Here is a 20,389-nt window from a genome sequence, read left to right as displayed (position 1 = left end):
AACCGTTTCTACAAAAATGTTTCTAAGCGATATATATTTTATGGTAATGGAGGGTTGATTAATTTCTTTTTTCAAATTCGTTGTGAGATGGAATTTTGTAAAATATGGAAATCATATGATAATTAAAATTGATAAAACTAGAGAATTCTTTCAGCTGACGAATATGTAAAGCAGGATAACTTATCATACATTAACTGTATGATTTACACATAGAGAACATTGATTGTAGGATATTATATGCTAATGATATTAAACTGCATCTAAGTATTTGCATGTGTTACGGACCAATTCTTAAATACCTCAAAGTTTACTGCCGCCAGATTCCGGCACATAACATATTTAATTTATTGTCCTTGTATCACTTTATACATATATAGCTCAAGCTTTAATAATAAAGATCTTCAGCAGAAACATTAGAGTGGAATAATAAAACATAACAAAACATTTTAAATAATTATTAACAAAAGAAGAACCCATAAACGTATAAAGTTAGTAATGCAAAAAGTTACAAACAATCCAATTGAAAGTTACAATAGTTAATGAAATTCGGTAAGTTACAGTTTCTTAAACGGAGGTGAGGCAAGTATTATGTATTTAATAATACTGATCCAAATGATCAGGGGGACACCCCACGGGAACATCTGCAAGAGGGACATAACACATCGTTGCTACCAACAGTCAACAGGGCTAACTTCCTCATTGAGGCAAATCCTCATCAACTATATCGTCTGGGAACCTATACCGTGCAAGTCCATTGAAGCATTCAGCTTCCACAAAGCGCGCTTTCTAAATAAACTCGCTACCTTCGTAGCCAACGATGCACGATACCCAGAACGATCACTGAAGTATAGCCATAATCACACTCGCAACGCACAGCTATTCAAACGTCCACTCTCGTCTACTGCAGAGTTCCGTGTCCCGCCTGAAGTACACCTCACGCCTCCAACGTCACCTGCTGTAACAGTAATATCGACATATGATTAGGGAACTATGGTATCTGAAGAATAGGAAATAACCCAAAACAGTAGTTTTGGAAAGAATTATTTCTTACAAACTATTACGGGATCGTAACACCCCCACCCTTAACAAAAAATCACATTGATTTGATTAAAGTGAATGCTAGCAAGCAAAATAATTTTAGTAGCAATATAACCTACAGATTTCTTTCCAAACCTTATCTCCACCAAGAAAAACAAAGTTGCACACAATAATTCCTTTACAATAGTAATGCAAAGTATACAATCTACAGACTAAACAAAACATAGGACACCTTACAAAATTCTCAATAGAAAAGCAAGCAGATTAATTACATATACAAAGCAAACATGCGGGATAACATCATTACATTCTAGACAGGGCATCTGGTATATTGTTATCTTTGCCAGGAATGTGAATAACTTCCAAATTATAATCCTGCAAAAACATTGCCCAGCGGGTAAGTCTACGATTTTTATTATTGAACTGCTGGATATATTTCAGTGGATTGTGATCTGTATATACTATAACTTTACCACTCTGAGCACTAATATATGCTTCGAAATGCAGAAGAGATAATATAAGAGCAAGAGCCTCTTTTTCTATCACTGAATACTTAACCTGATGCTTATTCATTTTTTTAGAAAAATATGAAATCGGATGACTTACTCCATCCTCACACACCTGCAGCAGAACAGCACCTACCCCTTGATCCGAGGCATCTACCGCAAGGCTAAAAGGAAGTTCAAAGTTTGGTGCCCTGAGAACGGGACTAGAAGTCAATACACATTTAACTATTTCAAATGACTCTTTACATTTTTCATCCCACACAAATTTGGAATGCTTTCTCAACAAGTTGGTTAAAGGTGCAACAACATCTGAATAATTAGCAACGAAACGGCTGTAGTAACCAGCCATTCCTAAGAATCTCTGCAATTCTCTCTTTGATGAAGGTACAGGGAATTCTTTAATCTTTGCAACATTAACCTCTTTAGGAAGTACTTCACCTTTCCCAACTACATGACCCAAAAAGGTTACAGTAGCTTCACAAAAGACAGACTTGCTGAGATTAATCACCAAACCAGCATTGGACAGAGCAGTTAACAATTCCTCCAAAATCACCAGATGAGTTTCAAAGTCATTAGAATAAACGATGATATCATCAATATAAACAACACAATTTTTTATTCCCCGAGTAATCATGGCCATTAATCGTTGAAAAGTGGCAGCGGCGTTCCGCATGCCAAAGGGCATCACTTCGAATTGATACAAACCATCAGCTGTCACAAACGCCGATACCTCCTTTGCTCGATTACTCAAAGGGACCTGGTAATATCCTTTTAGGAGATCAATTTTCGTAATGAACTTTGAATTTCCTACCTTATCAATGCAATCGTCAACACGCGGAATAGGAAAAGAATCTGCCTTTGTTGCTTTGTTGACCTTGCGATAATCAATGCATAATCGATTTTGTCCATTCTCCTTTGCAACAACTACAATTGGTGAGCTCCACGAACTGCTGCTGGGTGTAATTAAATTATTAGTTAGCAAATAGTTTATTTCCTTTTCAACAAATTCTTTCTTAACAGGATTTAAGCGATAAGGGGCTTGCCTAATTGGCGTTTCATTCTCTAATTCAACATCGTGCTGTACTAAAGTGGTCCTACCTGGTGTATCTCTGACAGTTTCGGGGAACTTCATTAACACTTTCAGTAATCCATTAATTTGGTTAGTACTCAGGATAGGACTTCTACACACATTAGGTAACAAAACAGAATTATTACCCGGCCAAGCAAATTCTTTCTCCGAAGTTACACATTTCGAATTAACCTCCTCTGCAACAGACAAAACCACTGTTTTCTCTCGCTCAAAGTACTTTTTTAACATGTTAATATGACATTGCAAATTACGATCAGGAAGCTTAATAATGTAATTTAAATCATTCACTTTGCTTAGAACTTCAAAGGGTCCCAAAAACTTATTCTGTAACGAACCTCTTACACCCTGTGATAAAACCAGTACTTTATCTCCAGGAACAAAGACCCTTTCCTTAGATTTTAAATCATACAAAGACTTCATCTTACTTTGACTCTTCAGTAAATTACTCTTTGCTATTTCCCACATTTCGTAAAGCTTGTCCTTACCATCATTAATTAAATCAGCAATATTCACTTCGCTCAGCCCATTACCTTCCCAAACTTCCCTTAACAAGTCTAATGGACCTCTTACTTTATGCGCAAACACCAAGTTGAATGGAGCAAAATTTGTTGACTCATTTGGTATAGACCGTACTGCAAACAACAAATAAGGAAGATATTCTTCCCACAAACCAACCTTTTCATTGCACATCTTCCGAATCATTGCCTTCAAAGTTTGGTGGAATCTTTCTACAATTCCCTGTGACTCCGGATGGTATGGAGTAGAAGGTTTATGTTCAATTCCAAAATTCTTAAACTGCTGCAGCAATAGTTTAGATAGAAAATTAGTTCCACGATCAGACTGGATTGTTTTAGGAAGACCAAACCTAGAAAAATAATTGATCAAATGTTTTGCAATAACCCTAGCTTTCTGGGACTTAAGAGGGATAGCCTCGGGATATCTGGTTAACCTGTCTATGATAGTTAATACGTACTCAGACCCTACTTTCGAACGAGGTAAGGGACCCATAACATCAATGACTACATGCTCGAAGGGTTCTCCTAAAGAAGGAATGGGAGAAAGGGGAGCCTTAGGAATTACCATATTAGGCTTACCAGAAATTTGGCACTGGTGACACGTCTTACAATATTTCTTGACATCTCTTTTCAGACCTTTCCAATAGAAATTTTTCCTAACCCTATCAAAGGTTTTAGTAATGCCCAAGTGACCAGCAAACAAATCATCATGAGCTTTTCTTAATATACCATTTCTGAATTTAGAAGGTACAACAATTACCCTATGCTTCAACAGATTTCCCTCTCGTTTCCGAATAGGAACAATTACTTTATAGAGAACTTCATTATCCACTTCATAATCTACTCCTTTACCCTCTTTCAACTTAATTTTAATATTTTTAATCTCAATGTCTTCATTTTGAACCCTTACTAAGTCATCTCTATTCCAATTCATTACTTTTTCAGAGCAAATAGATTTATTGCTACTTACGTGATCTAATGAATCTGCATTAAATAAACTCTCCAACTCAGGATGCTCAACTTCAAAGTCGGTACTTTTGCCTGACCTAGTTGTCACAAGCACAGTTTCAGGTTTAGGTACTAACACCTGTGGATTGGCAAAAACTGTCGGATTACAACTTACTTTACCTTGAGCAAGATCATTTGCCAAAACAACATCAACCTCAGGTATGGGGAGAGTATCAACAACCGCAAACTTAGCCTCCCTGGCAACAATGTCTGAAAAAAAATACAGTTCAACTACCGGGCAAGATATCCACTCGTTTCCAACACCTTTAATAAGTTTATGCTCATTCAACCACTTACTGCCCACTGGAATGGCTTTCCGTAGAATTAAAGATTGAGAAGACCCTGTATCTCTAAGTACATTGACATTATGACCCTCTTGCCAACTTTCAAGTGTGCTGATTTTACCTTGAGATTTAAACCACTTAAAGTCGTCATCCACTATCTGTTTATTATTAACGAGCATGGCAGAATCCCTTTTAGGACACTTAGTAGCTATATGCCCATTTTTACCACAACAAAAGCAAGTTACCCTGCCCTGGTACTTAGATTTAAAATGCTTTTGGGGAGAAGCAGGACTACTCTTAAATTGATTACCATCATTAGCAGTTACGTTAACCCCTGTAGGCAATTTAACAGTTTCACAAGTATTATATTTACCTTTAGCAGCAGGCTTAGAATAACTATTATGAGTTATCACATACCCATCAGCTAACCGAGCAGCACTCGCTAAATTGTCAATTTTCTTTTCATCTAAGAAAATGCAAAGGTCTTTAGGCAAATTGTGCTTAAAATTTTCCAATAATATTAACTGACACAATTTAGCATACTCACAATTGACATCGCTGGATCTCAACCAATTTTCAAAATGTTTCTCCATTTCACGAGCAAACTCCACGAAAGTTTGATTGGAGGATTTTCGACTGTCACGAAACTTTACTCTGTAGGCTTCAGGAACCATCTCATAAATCCTTAAAACGGCTTCTTTCACTTTAGCATAATCTTTACTATCTTCTAACGACAGAGAAGCCCAAGCCTTTAGGGCCTTCCCGGAGAAAGCCGTCTGAGCCATGAATGCCCACTTATCCTCACTCCAATTGAAATTTGCCGCTACCTTCTCAAAAGCTATGAAAAATTCTACGACGTCACTCTCGTCAAACTTTGGTACGTACTTCAACATACGGGAATCTTCATTACCAGAAATGGGAGATTGGGAACCCGTCAACCTGGCCAACTCCAACTCATGATCACGTTTCTGCTGTTCATTTTCTAACTGCTTCATACTAAGTTCATGTTCACGCTGCTTCTGTTCATCTTCAAACTCGAGTTTTTTCAAATCAAGTTTCAGTCGAAGCTTCACTACCTCACAGTCTTCGTCGATTTCTTCTTCCAAAAGCTTGAAGTCAACGTCCACTCCATCCTGAACAAGATGCGCTATAATACCTTTCCTTATGTCATCATTAGTACTACTAAGCGTAAAATCCAACTCTAAATAATCCGACACAACCAGCAGTTCCGACTTTTTAATAGTAAACAATTTACTACGCCAATTGTCTCTACTAAGAAAACGAGCGGCATCGTCAGTAGTTTCAATTTCCATGTTTTTATCATTAATTATACAATCCAACCCAATGACACTGCTGAAGATCCCACTGGGGATGCCAAAAATATGTTATTGACCAATTCTTAAATACCTCAAAGTTTACTGCCGCCAGATTCCGGCACATAACATATTTAATTTATTGTCCTTGTATCACTTTATACATATATAGCTCAAGCTTTAATAATAAAGATCTTCAGCAGAAACATTAGAGTGGAATAATAAAACATAACAAAACATTTTAAATAATTATTAACAAAAGAAGAACCCATAAACGTATAAAGTTAGTAATGCAAAAAGTTACAAACAATCCAATTGAAAGTTACAATAGTTAATGAAATTCGGTAAGTTACAGTTTCTTAAACGGAGGTGAGGCAAGTATTATGTATTTAATAATACTGATCCAAATGATCAGGGGGACACCCCACGGGAACATCTGCAAGAGGGACATAACACATCGTTGCTACCAACAGTCAACAGGGCTAACTTCCTCATTGAGGCAAATCCTCATCAACTATATCGTCTGGGAACCTATACCGTGCAAGTCCATTGAAGCATTCAGCTTCCACAAAGCGCGCTTTCTAAATAAACTCGCTACCTTCGTAGCCAACGATGCACGATACCCAGAACGATCACTGAAGTATAGCCATAATCACACTCGCAACGCACAGCTATTCAAACGTCCACTCTCGTCTACTGCAGAGTTCCGTGTCCCGCCTGAAGTACACCTCACGCCTCCAACGTCACCTGCTGTAACAGTAATATCGACATATGATTAGGGAACTATGGTATCTGAAGAATAGGAAATAACCCAAAACAGTAGTTTTGGAAAGAATTATTTCTTACAAACTATTACGGGATCGTAACACCCCCACCCTTAACAAAAAATCACATTGATTTGATTAAAGTGAATGCTAGCAAGCAAAATAATTTTAGTAGCAATATAACCTACAGATTTCTTTCCAAACCTTATCTCCACCAAGAAAAACAAAGTTGCACACAATAATTCCTTTACAATAGTAATGCAAAGTATACAATCTACAGACTAAACAAAACATAGGACACCTTACAAAATTCTCAATAGAAAAGCAAGCAGATTAATTACATATACAAAGCAAACATGCGGGATAACATCATTACATTCTAGACAGGGCATCTGGTATATTGTTATCTTTGCCAGGAATGTGAATAACTTCCAAATTATAATCCTGCAAAAACATTGCCCAGCGGGTAAGTCTACGATTTTTATTATTGAACTGCTGGATATATTTCAGTGGATTGTGATCTGTATATACTATAACTTTACCACTCTGAGCACTAATATATGCTTCGAAATGCAGAAGAGATAATATAAGAGCAAGAGCCTCTTTTTCTATCACTGAATACTTAACCTGATGCTTATTCATTTTTTTAGAAAAATATGAAATCGGATGACTTACTCCATCCTCACACACCTGCAGCAGAACAGCACCTACCCCTTGATCCGAGGCATCTACCGCAAGGCTAAAAGGAAGTTCAAAGTTTGGTGCCCTGAGAACGGGACTAGAAGTCAATACACATTTAACTATTTCAAATGACTCTTTACATTTTTCATCCCACACAAATTTGGAATGCTTTCTCAACAAGTTGGTTAAAGGTGCAACAACATCTGAATAATTAGCAACGAAACGGCTGTAGTAACCAGCCATTCCTAAGAATCTCTGCAATTCTCTCTTTGATGAAGGTACAGGGAATTCTTTAATCTTTGCAACATTAACCTCTTTAGGAAGTACTTCACCTTTCCCAACTACATGACCCAAAAAGGTTACAGTAGCTTCACAAAAGACAGACTTGCTGAGATTAATCACCAAACCAGCATTGGACAGAGCAGTTAACAATTCCTCCAAAATCACCAGATGAGTTTCAAAGTCATTAGAATAAACGATGATATCATCAATATAAACAACACAATTTTTTATTCCCCGAGTAATCATGGCCATTAATCGTTGAAAAGTGGCAGCGGCGTTCCGCATGCCAAAGGGCATCACTTCGAATTGATACAAACCATCAGCTGTCACAAACGCCGATACCTCCTTTGCTCGATTACTCAAAGGGACCTGGTAATATCCTTTTAGGAGATCAATTTTCGTAATGAACTTTGAATTTCCTACCTTATCAATGCAATCGTCAACACGCGGAATAGGAAAAGAATCTGCCTTTGTTGCTTTGTTGACCTTGCGATAATCAATGCATAATCGATTTTGTCCATTCTCCTTTGCAACAACTACAATTGGTGAGCTCCACGAACTGCTGCTGGGTGTAATTAAATTATTAGTTAGCAAATAGTTTATTTCCTTTTCAACAAATTCTTTCTTAACAGGATTTAAGCGATAAGGGGCTTGCCTAATTGGCGTTTCATTCTCTAATTCAACATCGTGCTGTACTAAAGTGGTCCTACCTGGTGTATCTCTGACAGTTTCGGGGAACTTCATTAACACTTTCAGTAATCCATTAATTTGGTTAGTACTCAGGATAGGACTTCTACACACATTAGGTAACAAAACAGAATTATTACCCGGCCAAGCAAATTCTTTCTCCGAAGTTACACATTTCGAATTAACCTCCTCTGCAACAGACAAAACCACTGTTTTCTCTCGCTCAAAGTACTTTTTTAACATGTTAATATGACATTGCAAATTACGATCAGGAAGCTTAATAATGTAATTTAAATCATTCACTTTGCTTAGAACTTCAAAGGGTCCCAAAAACTTATTCTGTAACGAACCTCTTACACCCTGTGATAAAACCAGTACTTTATCTCCAGGAACAAAGACCCTTTCCTTAGATTTTAAATCATACAAAGACTTCATCTTACTTTGACTCTTCAGTAAATTACTCTTTGCTATTTCCCACATTTCGTAAAGCTTGTCCTTACCATCATTAATTAAATCAGCAATATTCACTTCGCTCAGCCCATTACCTTCCCAAACTTCCCTTAACAAGTCTAATGGACCTCTTACTTTATGCGCAAACACCAAGTTGAATGGAGCAAAATTTGTTGACTCATTTGGTATAGACCGTACTGCAAACAACAAATAAGGAAGATATTCTTCCCACAAACCAACCTTTTCATTGCACATCTTCCGAATCATTGCCTTCAAAGTTTGGTGGAATCTTTCTACAATTCCCTGTGACTCCGGATGGTATGGAGTAGAAGGTTTATGTTCAATTCCAAAATTCTTAAACTGCTGCAGCAATAGTTTAGATAGAAAATTAGTTCCACGATCAGACTGGATTGTTTTAGGAAGACCAAACCTAGAAAAATAATTGATCAAATGTTTTGCAATAACCCTAGCTTTCTGGGACTTAAGAGGGATAGCCTCGGGATATCTGGTTAACCTGTCTATGATAGTTAATACGTACTCAGACCCTACTTTCGAACGAGGTAAGGGACCCATAACATCAATGACTACATGCTCGAAGGGTTCTCCTAAAGAAGGAATGGGAGAAAGGGGAGCCTTAGGAATTACCATATTAGGCTTACCAGAAATTTGGCACTGGTGACACGTCTTACAATATTTCTTGACATCTCTTTTCAGACCTTTCCAATAGAAATTTTTCCTAACCCTATCAAAGGTTTTAGTAATGCCCAAGTGACCAGCAAACAAATCATCATGAGCTTTTCTTAATATACCATTTCTGAATTTAGAAGGTACAACAATTACCCTATGCTTCAACAGATTTCCCTCTCGTTTCCGAATAGGAACAATTACTTTATAGAGAACTTCATTATCCACTTCATAATCTACTCCTTTACCCTCTTTCAACTTAATTTTAATATTTTTAATCTCAATGTCTTCATTTTGAACCCTTACTAAGTCATCTCTATTCCAATTCATTACTTTTTCAGAGCAAATAGATTTATTGCTACTTACGTGATCTAATGAATCTGCATTAAATAAACTCTCCAACTCAGGATGCTCAACTTCAAAGTCGGTACTTTTGCCTGACCTAGTTGTCACAAGCACAGTTTCAGGTTTAGGTACTAACACCTGTGGATTGGCAAAAACTGTCGGATTACAACTTACTTTACCTTGAGCAAGATCATTTGCCAAAACAACATCAACCTCAGGTATGGGGAGAGTATCAACAACCGCAAACTTAGCCTCCCTGGCAACAATGTCTGAAAAAAAATACAGTTCAACTACCGGGCAAGATATCCACTCGTTTCCAACACCTTTAATAAGTTTATGCTCATTCAACCACTTACTGCCCACTGGAATGGCTTTCCGTAGAATTAAAGATTGAGAAGACCCTGTATCTCTAAGTACATTGACATTATGACCCTCTTGCCAACTTTCAAGTGTGCTGATTTTACCTTGAGATTTAAACCACTTAAAGTCGTCATCCACTATCTGTTTATTATTAACGAGCATGGCAGAATCCCTTTTAGGACACTTAGTAGCTATATGCCCATTTTTACCACAACAAAAGCAAGTTACCCTGCCCTGGTACTTAGATTTAAAATGCTTTTGGGGAGAAGCAGGACTACTCTTAAATTGATTACCATCATTAGCAGTTACGTTAACCCCTGTAGGCAATTTAACAGTTTCACAAGTATTATATTTACCTTTAGCAGCAGGCTTAGAATAACTATTATGAGTTATCACATACCCATCAGCTAACCGAGCAGCACTCGCTAAATTGTCAATTTTCTTTTCATCTAAGAAAATGCAAAGGTCTTTAGGCAAATTGTGCTTAAAATTTTCCAATAATATTAACTGACACAATTTAGCATACTCACAATTGACATCGCTGGATCTCAACCAATTTTCAAAATGTTTCTCCATTTCACGAGCAAACTCCACGAAAGTTTGATTGGAGGATTTTCGACTGTCACGAAACTTTACTCTGTAGGCTTCAGGAACCATCTCATAAATCCTTAAAACGGCTTCTTTCACTTTAGCATAATCTTTACTATCTTCTAACGACAGAGAAGCCCAAGCCTTTAGGGCCTTCCCGGAGAAAGCCGTCTGAGCCATGAATGCCCACTTATCCTCACTCCAATTGAAATTTGCCGCTACCTTCTCAAAAGCTATGAAAAATTCTACGACGTCACTCTCGTCAAACTTTGGTACGTACTTCAACATACGGGAATCTTCATTACCAGAAATGGGAGATTGGGAACCCGTCAACCTGGCCAACTCCAACTCATGATCACGTTTCTGCTGTTCATTTTCTAACTGCTTCATACTAAGTTCATGTTCACGCTGCTTCTGTTCATCTTCAAACTCGAGTTTTTTCAAATCAAGTTTCAGTCGAAGCTTCACTACCTCACAGTCTTCGTCGATTTCTTCTTCCAAAAGCTTGAAGTCAACGTCCACTCCATCCTGAACAAGATGCGCTATAATACCTTTCCTTATGTCATCATTAGTACTACTAAGCGTAAAATCCAACTCTAAATAATCCGACACAACCAGCAGTTCCGACTTTTTAATAGTAAACAATTTACTACGCCAATTGTCTCTACTAAGAAAACGAGCGGCATCGTCAGTAGTTTCAATTTCCATGTTTTTATCATTAATTATACAATCCAACCCAATGACACTGCTGAAGATCCCACTGGGGATGCCAAAAATATGTTATTGACCAATTCTTAAATACCTCAAAGTTTACTGCCGCCAGATTCCGGCACATAACATATTTAATTTATTGTCCTTGTATCACTTTATACATATATAGCTCAAGCTTTAATAATAAAGATCTTCAGCAGAAACATTAGAGTGGAATAATAAAACATAACAAAACATTTTAAATAATTATTAACAAAAGAAGAACCCATAAACGTATAAAGTTAGTAATGCAAAAAGTTACAAACAATCCAATTGAAAGTTACAATAGTTAATGAAATTCGGTAAGTTACAGTTTCTTAAACGGAGGTGAGGCAAGTATTATGTATTTAATAATACTGATCCAAATGATCAGGGGGACACCCCACGGGAACATCTGCAAGAGGGACATAACACATCGTTGCTACCAACAGTCAACAGGGCTAACTTCCTCATTGAGGCAAATCCTCATCAACTATATCGTCTGGGAACCTATACCGTGCAAGTCCATTGAAGCATTCAGCTTCCACAAAGCGCGCTTTCTAAATAAACTCGCTACCTTCGTAGCCAACGATGCACGATACCCAGAACGATCACTGAAGTATAGCCATAATCACACTCGCAACGCACAGCTATTCAAACGTCCACTCTCGTCTACTGCAGAGTTCCGTGTCCCGCCTGAAGTACACCTCACGCCTCCAACGTCACCTGCTGTAACAGTAATATCGACATATGATTAGGGAACTATGGTATCTGAAGAATAGGAAATAACCCAAAACAGTAGTTTTGGAAAGAATTATTTCTTACAAACTATTACGGGATCGTAACAGCATGTTTCAAAAATTTCACCGAATATAAAAGTCAGGAAATAAGAGTTTGAAGAATCCTTTTAAATTGAGGAATATTTTGATATATTTCAAGATAAAATAGATGGCAGTGTCAATCAGAGGAAAATATTAAATCAATGTAAATTAACACTGTAACAATAAAAAAAAATAATGGTATATATCTCAATTTGTTGAAATATTGGTTAGACATTTTATAACAACAGTAACACTACTATTACTAACTACTACTACTACTACTACTACTACTACTACTACTACTACTACTACTGGTACTAGATTTTACTAATAATAATAATAATGATAATAATAATAATAATAATAATAATAATAATATTCATGCTTGATGCCAGTTTATCCTAATCCAGAAGCTCTTTCTTATATCTGAAAATGTATATCATCTCATCCAAAGAAATACAAAAACATATCTGTTAAGAATCCGATTTCTCTGATGAGAAGGATAAACTGCTATTGCTTCTGGTACTTTTATAATGATATCAATAGATCGAGAGAACGCTGGTATATTACAGATGAAAATGGTACTGACTTATATGTTTGATTTAAAAAGAAATGGATACTATTGATTGTTGCAAAGTACATTAATAGGCAGTAATCCACATAAAAAAAAAAGAAGTTTCTTTTAGATGAAGAGAAAACAAATTTCTCTAATATTTCCTCAAATGAGCAGATGTTGTTAAGTTACTATCAAAATATTTCATTTGTTACATCCAGACAAGGTCTTCTCCAGTATTTTTGATCTTGCTATTTTCAGTTTTGCCGTTTGCAGCTGGAAGACAGAGGTTTTAGTCAAAGTTTACTATGGATTACTCATTGTTCTCTTCATAACCCATTCGATGAAAAGCTCAATAATGAGTTAATGTATTTGTTGATGTACAAAGAGTTATGTATTTGTGTTTTGCATGTTTGATCCCTGTTCTGGGGGGGGGGGGGGGGGGGGGGGCGGCATTCACTTATTGTATGTGTAGCTGAAAGAAATTGAGTTGCGTAAAATGACCCAGGGACACACTACACGAGCTCAATTTTTTCTGGAAAGACTTGGTCTTAAACGTTTAAAAGCCTGTAAGACATTAAATATTCATGTTAAACGTAAAGTAATAATGCTAATTTTAGAAATTATAATAAGTATTATAAATATCTAATCCTGCAGGATTGATTTTTATATATTAATGTTATATTATTGGTAAAAATGTATTTGCTATCAGCCCAGGTATGATACATTACTCGTTTGGTGAATATACTTTTTGGTATTTTTACGGCACATATGATCTTGATTACACAAACCTATTAAATTACGCTGTTTGATTTGATTAAGAAATTTGCTTTTTTACAAATATGTATATTTTTAATTCAATTACAAATACACTCTTGACAATAATCCTTTGGTTATTTATTAATATACTTCATATGCATTATATATCCAAAATTGAATATCCATCTGACCCCAGAATGGAGATGGATTTATTAACCGTCTGCTCTGTAATCTATATTCACAACGGATCATATCAAACGATAAAAACGCTGTTGTTTGTACAGGGAAAATTACCCTATCAATATGTTATTGCAAACAGGTAGTGAAAACATACTCAAACACATAGGTACACAAACACAGACACACACACAGATATATATATATATATATATATATATATATATATATATATATATATATATATATATATATATATATATATATATATATATATATAACAGCCTATTTTTGGGTGAGGTAGCCATGTCGTCCTGATGGAAGTTCCTAAAAGGTAGCTTCCTAGGGTATATTTGACTACAGTGATATTCCCAGAGAATTTTACCTTAAGGTATCCAGAATTCTAACTCCTGGAGCGAATATCCCTAAATAATCTCACAGGGATATCGCATAATATCAGAGGACGTATTCTTGACACGTCACATAGCTAACTTCACCCCGAACAGTATTACCGCTTCGAGGGGTTACAGTGACAAGAATCTGAAACGAGAATGAAAAGAGAGCCGCTCATAAGGCATCTCTCCTATCCCGTTTCCAGTGGGTATCTGATGAAGGCGGTAGCGCCCTCTTTATTCCTTGTAGCGATATACGAGGTGCTACAGATACTGTATTATAGGGAGGGGTCAATAAGCCCTTTTACAATAAAAGGAAGGGCGGGTCCATCAGGACGACATGGCTACCTCACCCAAAAATAGATTTTTCGCTTCGCTCAAAATCTGTTTTTTGGGCTCAGGTCATGTCGTCCTGATGGAAGTTTACCAGAGCATTACTGTATCTGTGGATTTTCAATCGGTGCCGTACTCTCAAGAAAGTATTTTCCTGGTCCGTCTAGACCTAGAGACCTATGATGTTACCGTCATACATCATTTCATCTAAGCATGAACTATGTTAGTGTTTCCTGCCCCCTACAGGGAAGAGTCGTACTAGACTCTGGGAAAAGTCTTGAGGAGTACATAATAACTACGGATGACTAAATGACAAGCTTGTATAGTGGTCTCGCCCTATACATTATAAAGCAAAGTTTGTATAAGAGTCACCAATGTCAGTATGAATTTGTGACACCTTCCCCAAAGTGACTACTCTTATTAACTATTGGATAACGAATTTATCCACATAGGAACAAATTTTGGATCTCTGCACTATCCCTTTAGGGTACCACGTCAACCCTTCCTAAGGAAAAGTTAAAGTGAGTGGAATTTTGCTTGAATTAGGGAACAATCTTAAAAGACATACCATGATAAAAATATCCATATTTTAATCTTAATGCTCCGTACATTTCTAATAAAATGAGTGTGGGCGAATAAGACGCAGGGTTCACTACGAACTAGTTTATTAAAATTTAATAAACGTACATATCAGATCAACATTTATAAAATTTATAAAATGTGGATGATATGCATTAAAGCATAAAGAAAAACAGTCAACAGAAAATGTTGTTTCGTCTACCAGGAAACAGATTTGTCACTTCAATTGAATTATTAATAATAATGATACATTCTGTATACTGTTTATTTACACTAGCGTAAGAAACGCTTGGCACAAGTGTCTGTATTATGCTATAGTTCACCAACATCAATGGAACAGTTCGTAAGGACACTTTCGTGGCCTATCGCTCAGTGTGTAGTAACATACAGTGACTACACACGCACCCTCTTAATTAATTGTCCCAAATTTATTATACTGTTCCTCGCAGATTTAAAACAGAAGGTTAAAGAATTCTACATGCTGTTACCACAGACCTCTTAAGTTGCTGCACTTGCTTCGCATAGTGCATAAAGAACACCTTGGATGACTACCATCCGGTGTACGAACAAGGATGTTCAAAGTCCATATAATTAAAGAAATATTATGGAAGAGGCAACTTTCCTCGGATCTTGACTAACTGGTGTACTGTGTGGATCCGTTCTGCGAATAACACGGGTGATTTTCGCCCTTAGTTATAGATAACTTTGAGCCCAGGGTTTCTCTTCTGAACAGCTGTCCTCCCCTAAAGTCTGAAGTTCTAGGAAGATAGACCTTTAGGCACTCCAATGGACATAGAGATGCAACTTCCTTCAGAGGGCAGATTCTCTAGGGACCCCACCTATTGGTGGGTAGTTTGTTCCTGGTAAGAAACGTTGGGTCTGGAAATAGATTCAGTTCTCCCTCCAAGAACTGACGTGGCCTTCCTCTCTAGAGAGAGCCACTATTTTACTAACTCTGGGCCCCAAAGCGAGTACAAGCAGAAATATGACTTTAAATTCAAAACCTTTTAAGCGCATTCCTCATTGTTCATTATTTATACACAATGAAGAATCTTATCTAATGACCATGCAGAGGGTCTTTGGAGGGGCTGAAGGGCTAAGCCTGGCATGGGCCTTTGTAGTTCATTAAGAACGTCGTTAGAAAGGTCGACTTGTAAGGCATGTTGGCTGCTAAACCTTGCTCATGAAGGTGAATGAAGAATGATAAATAGGAATCTATCGAGATTTCTTTTGGTTTCTTCGCCTTGACAAAGGATATCTGTTTCTTCCCTGAAGCCTCATAATGTCTTATGGTTCCCTCCTAAAGTCTGGACTGACGTTTAACACCGAATCTTTTTCTCATCGTTAAGGAGAGAAAATCATGAGATGTAGGTTCCGTGTTTTCTATGATGAAGCGAAGACAGTCAACTTCTGTACTTGCTGAGACAGGGATGGATCCGGTAGCGGTACGAATTTTAGTCGTAGTTCCAATGCCAGAGGGAACCACATGCTATTTGGCCACTTCTGTGCCACTATTTCTGCTTTCTCTTTGAAGGATCTCAGCTTATCGAGGACCTTCAAAAGGAGGTTGTGCGGAGGGAACAGATAAATCCTGGACCATCTGTTCCAGTCCAGGGACATAGCGTCCACTGCCTTCGCTAGCGGATCCTCAATGTGGACACTTAACAATCTATTTTCTTGTTGTCTTTCGTCGCAAAGAGGTCTATCTGCAGCTCTGGGACTTGACTCGAGATGGAGAACGATCCTGCGTCAAGGGACCATTCTGACTCTATAGGTGTAAACCTGGATAGAGCGTCCGCTGTCACATTGCGGAACCCTTGAATGTGAACTGCTGACAGGTGCCATTTCTTCCTTTCCGCCAAACGGAATTTGGCCAACATCACTTGGTGGATTTGAAGAGACCTCGACTCTTGTTGATTCAGGCATCTCACTACCACCTCGCTGTCTAGAACCAGTCTTATATGGGTCGAGTGGTGTTGAAGAATTATTTTATATACTAATTCTGTAGAAAATTTATAAAATTGTGTATATATATATTTATCTATATTCATATTTGTTTCATCCTTGAAACCCCCCTTTTGCCATACAAAGCAAAATCAAAAAGAAATACTGGGAGTTTCAAGGATATGCTCAGTCCATAGATGGCTCTGCTGGCTGTATTTTAATATTTGCAGTTCCTGATTCCACCATCCTTGGGAAAAAATTTCACCTACTGGTAATGAGGGAAGAGTGAGGAGGCAGATCAGTGATATTGGCCATATTGGACATATTGGATATATTGAATAATATTTTCTTCGAGTGTAGAAGTGCTATGAAGATGGAGTAGCACTTCAATTTAAAGCCACCTCTCCTGCAATTGCTTACCACGAGTGCTACCATGAAGAGTGCAATATCAAGATGTCTGAATACATAGTTCTCAACAATGGGATCTTCTGCTGCTCTTCAATTTGCATTGGGATTTTAAGGATAAGGCCTACCAACCCCGTAAGTTTCCTATGATTTTGTGGCATATGGTTCAACTTTGGTTAGGGGGTTATAATATTTGAAATGAATATTAATTATTCAAGTCTTCAACCCTAATTATAAATTTTCTATGGATTTTAAGCTCATTATAAAATTACTAGTGTTATTTCTAGCTTAAATCCAAATCATTGTTTTGTGCATAGAATAGCCTAGTGGGTGTTCAGATTGGCTTAAATCGATATACCGTGTCAGATTCTATTTTCCTGAGTTTGTTTTTTCATATGTAATTTAATATTACTTAACTTAGGATTTTAGTGAGCCTAATTTTTTCATTTGTTACTAGGTTAGGTTACTTGTGCTTGCTGGAAGGTAGCCTAGTATCATCGGCTTCAGTTATCTTCCTGGTCTTGGCAAATTTATTAGGTACCTAGTTCAGTTGTATGTAATGTTGTATTGGTATATTTGTATTTGATGTTGATATATTGTATATTATTCATTATTGTTTATAAAGGGAATTTAGATAAATTTTACATTAGGTTTTTGATGGAAATTTTTTCGTGGTTTGCAGAATCCATAGTTTTCAAAAACAGGCAAGAGTTGAGTGGGTTCTACCACAGGCAGTCACTAGTGATTGAGGATTCCACTTCAGCCATCAGAGTTCCATTGCTTTGCAATATTTAATATTTATTCAATATAAATAAAGAGTCTAATATTTTTAATATTAAAGTTTCTTTATCCAATATTGACATTAAAGTTATTGTTACTCTGCTCTCGCTGCTCTTGTTATAAATTTACATTCTATTTATGTTTTTGAAATGGCGCCCAACGTGGGGCTCTGAAGGCTGTCTCAATACTGGTGGCACTTGGGTAGCATTGTTGGAGTGGTGGTTTTTATCTGGATTATTGTTGTTATTATTGATCAGTGTACCGAATACTATAATTATCTTAAATTTTTTGTTTTGTTAGGCTGCATTGACGTTTAGAATTAAATTTTTCTATAATCATGACAGACATTAGGCTTCTTGTTATGAGTCGGAAGTACATCCGCTCTCAAGTCACTAGACAATTTAATGAAAGGCATAAATTTTCGCATTATAATAGCTCACAAAAGTTAAATCTTGTTGAAAAACTTAAGAATCTTAAGGAAGAACTTAAAGGGCTTGATAGTAAAGTCATATCTTTGAAGTGGTCAGAGAGCGAAGATGAAAATGAAATGGAAATTTAATTTAGCTCTTGTCCGGAATATAAAGATAAAATTTCTGAAATGTTGCTGCTCTTAGAGGTTAATGTTAATGGAAGCACAAGTGAAAATCTGAATGAAACTCCTCTTAGTCGTCTTAAAAGTCCAGTAGCACCTTTGCCTAAATTTAAGAGTTCTGATGATGAAAGTTTGGAATTATTCTTACAGCAGTTTGAGGAAACTACTGGAAAGTTTTCTTACACAGATTATGATAGGTTGTTGTTACTTAAACAGCAGGTTTCTGGCAAGGCTTTACTTTTGATAGACTCTTTAGAAGCAGACAAACAAGGTTATTCCCATGCAAAGGAACTCTTAAAAACAGCTTTTGCCTCGGTTGCAACTCAAAAGTTTAATGTGATGAAACAACTTCAAGAGCTGAAGTTAGGTTATGATTCAGAACCCTTTCAGTATATTAGTAATATTAGAAAATTACAAGAAGCTGTTAAGACTTTGAAAATGGATATAGATGATGTTTTGCAGTACTTTTTCCTAAGAGGAATTAATGAAACTTTCAGAAATCAGTTGATACAAATTACTAACAATTCAAAGCCCACTACAAGTGAAATTGTTGATAACTTTTTTGAAGCCAATGAACGGTATCAGAATGCAAATAAACTTGGTAAATTAAGTAAAAGTAAACAGCCTTCTGCTGAAAGGCATCAAGATAAACTAGGATTGAGTAAAAGTTCAAACTTAGCAGCAGAGGTTAATTTTAAAAGCTCCAATCCTTTTAATTCTTGCACACTTTGTAGTGATAAGGTTAATGGTGATCATCCAATCCATAAGTGCCCTGATTTTGCTACTGCTAAGGAAAAGATAGCTAGGTTGAGCATTTTGAATGGTTGCACTAAATGTGCAAGAATCGAGCATTTGGATAGCTCGTGTCATTTTAGATTTTCCAGAAAGTGTAAACATTGTCAAGGATGGCATTTCTCCTTTCTTTGCCTGTCAGATAATCATGAAAGTTCCGAGGTCGGAGATTAGGTGCGTAATCCTAAAAAAGCAGTTCCTAAGCAAAACGAGAAAAGTAAATCAAAAGATGTTCAAAATAGTACACAGAATGGGATAGTTTGTCCAGGTAGTTCCTTTCAGAGTAAGGGGGGCATAAATTCAATTTTACCCACATTTTCTTGTACTTTGGGCCCTAGTAAAATAAGAGGATTGAAGGATTCAGGTAGCCAAGCTAATTTCATTTCTGAGTGTGCTTTAGAAGGTCAGTGTTTCAAAGTTGTGAAAGATAATATTGATCTTGTTGTCAATGGGTTTAATGGAGCAAAATGCTATCGTACCAAGATATTTCAAATTTCTGTTAAGATTGGGGAGACAGCGCATAATATAGAAGCTATTTGTATCCCAGGTATTGATATAAATTTGAATTTACCCGGCCTTGGTAAAGTTGTTAGAAGTTTTAGAAATTATGGTTATAAGCTTTTAGATGAGTTTCTTGATGAGGCTAGAGAAGACATATCAAACATTCAGTTTGTCCAGGGGGCAAATTCAGCTCATTGTCTCATGGAAAAGCTGGTTAGTTTTGGTCATAGTGGTCAGTGTGTGTACTATGAAACAAGATTTGGCATTATGTTAATAGGAAACATTGAGAAATTAATTGCAAATTTGAAATTTCTCCCTAGCCTGCATGATGATACTCATTTACTTTTTGGCTTGGAAGAGAATTTAGATGAGCAAGGTAAATCACTGGATAATATTAAATTTCCTATGACTTCATGTTTCAAGTCTAGTGTTAGATG

At 36.7% G+C, this 20,389-nt stretch overlaps 2 protein-coding genes and 1 long non-coding RNA gene across 3 annotated transcripts; 1 reads left to right on the top strand and 2 right to left on the bottom strand.

Moving 5' to 3' along the window:
- Window positions 1-305: 305 nt before the first annotated feature.
- LOC137656903 (uncharacterized) lies at window positions 306-5,799 on the bottom strand. Its single transcript, XM_068391286.1, has 3 exons — window positions 4,989-5,799; window positions 3,310-4,367; window positions 306-955 (listed from the first exon to the last, which is right to left on the bottom strand). The coding sequence occupies exons 1-3, from the start codon at window positions 5,752-5,754 to the stop codon at window positions 935-937; spliced, it is 1,845 nt and encodes a 614-aa protein (XP_068247387.1). The 5' UTR covers window positions 5,755-5,799; the 3' UTR covers window positions 306-934.
- Window positions 5,800-6,890: 1,091 nt separating this feature from the next.
- Window positions 6,891-11,348, bottom strand: LOC137656625 (uncharacterized). Its single transcript, XM_068390793.1, has 2 exons — window positions 10,538-11,348; window positions 6,891-9,916 (listed from the first exon to the last, which is right to left on the bottom strand). Exons 1-2 carry the CDS (start codon window positions 11,301-11,303, stop codon window positions 6,891-6,893), a joined length of 3,792 nt encoding a protein of 1,263 aa, XP_068246894.1. The 5' UTR covers window positions 11,304-11,348.
- A 5,878-nt stretch (window positions 11,349-17,226) lies between these two features.
- On the top strand, window positions 17,227-18,073 carry LOC137656180 (uncharacterized). Its single transcript, XR_011046967.1, has 3 exons — window positions 17,227-17,422; window positions 17,745-17,824; window positions 17,970-18,073. It is a non-coding gene; the product is annotated as an uncharacterized lncRNA (long non-coding RNA).
- The last annotated feature ends 2,316 nt before the right edge of the window (window positions 18,074-20,389 follow it).

Source organism: Palaemon carinicauda, chromosome 17 (genome assembly GCF_036898095.1).
Source record: "Palaemon carinicauda isolate YSFRI2023 chromosome 17, ASM3689809v2, whole genome shotgun sequence".
Lineage (NCBI taxonomy): Eukaryota > Metazoa > Arthropoda > Malacostraca > Decapoda > Palaemonidae > Palaemon > Palaemon carinicauda.
The sequence above is the reverse complement of the archived record's forward strand: the minus strand, read 5'-3'. Positions and strand labels throughout refer to the sequence as shown.

What these genes read in the sequence shown, in the direction of transcription:
- LOC137656903 (XM_068391286.1), bottom strand. Translation starts at nt 5,754, where the DNA reads ATGGAAATTGAAACTACTGACGATGCCGCTCGTTTTCTTAGTAGAGAC. An exon ending in GAGATCCAGCGATGTCAATT is followed by an intron (nt 4,368 to 4,988) that starts GTGAGTATGCTA and finishes ATTTTTTTTCAG; the next exon opens with ACATTGTTGCCAGGGAGGCT. An exon ending in GGAAGATGTGCAATGAAAAG is followed by an intron (nt 956 to 3,309) that starts GTTGGTTTGTGG and finishes TTACTGTTACAG; the next exon opens with CAGGTGACGTTGGAGGCGTG.
- LOC137656625 (XM_068390793.1), bottom strand. Translation starts at nt 11,303, where the DNA reads ATGGAAATTGAAACTACTGACGATGCCGCTCGTTTTCTTAGTAGAGAC. An exon ending in GAGATCCAGCGATGTCAATT is followed by an intron (nt 9,917 to 10,537) that starts GTGAGTATGCTA and finishes ATTTTTTTTCAG; the next exon opens with ACATTGTTGCCAGGGAGGCT.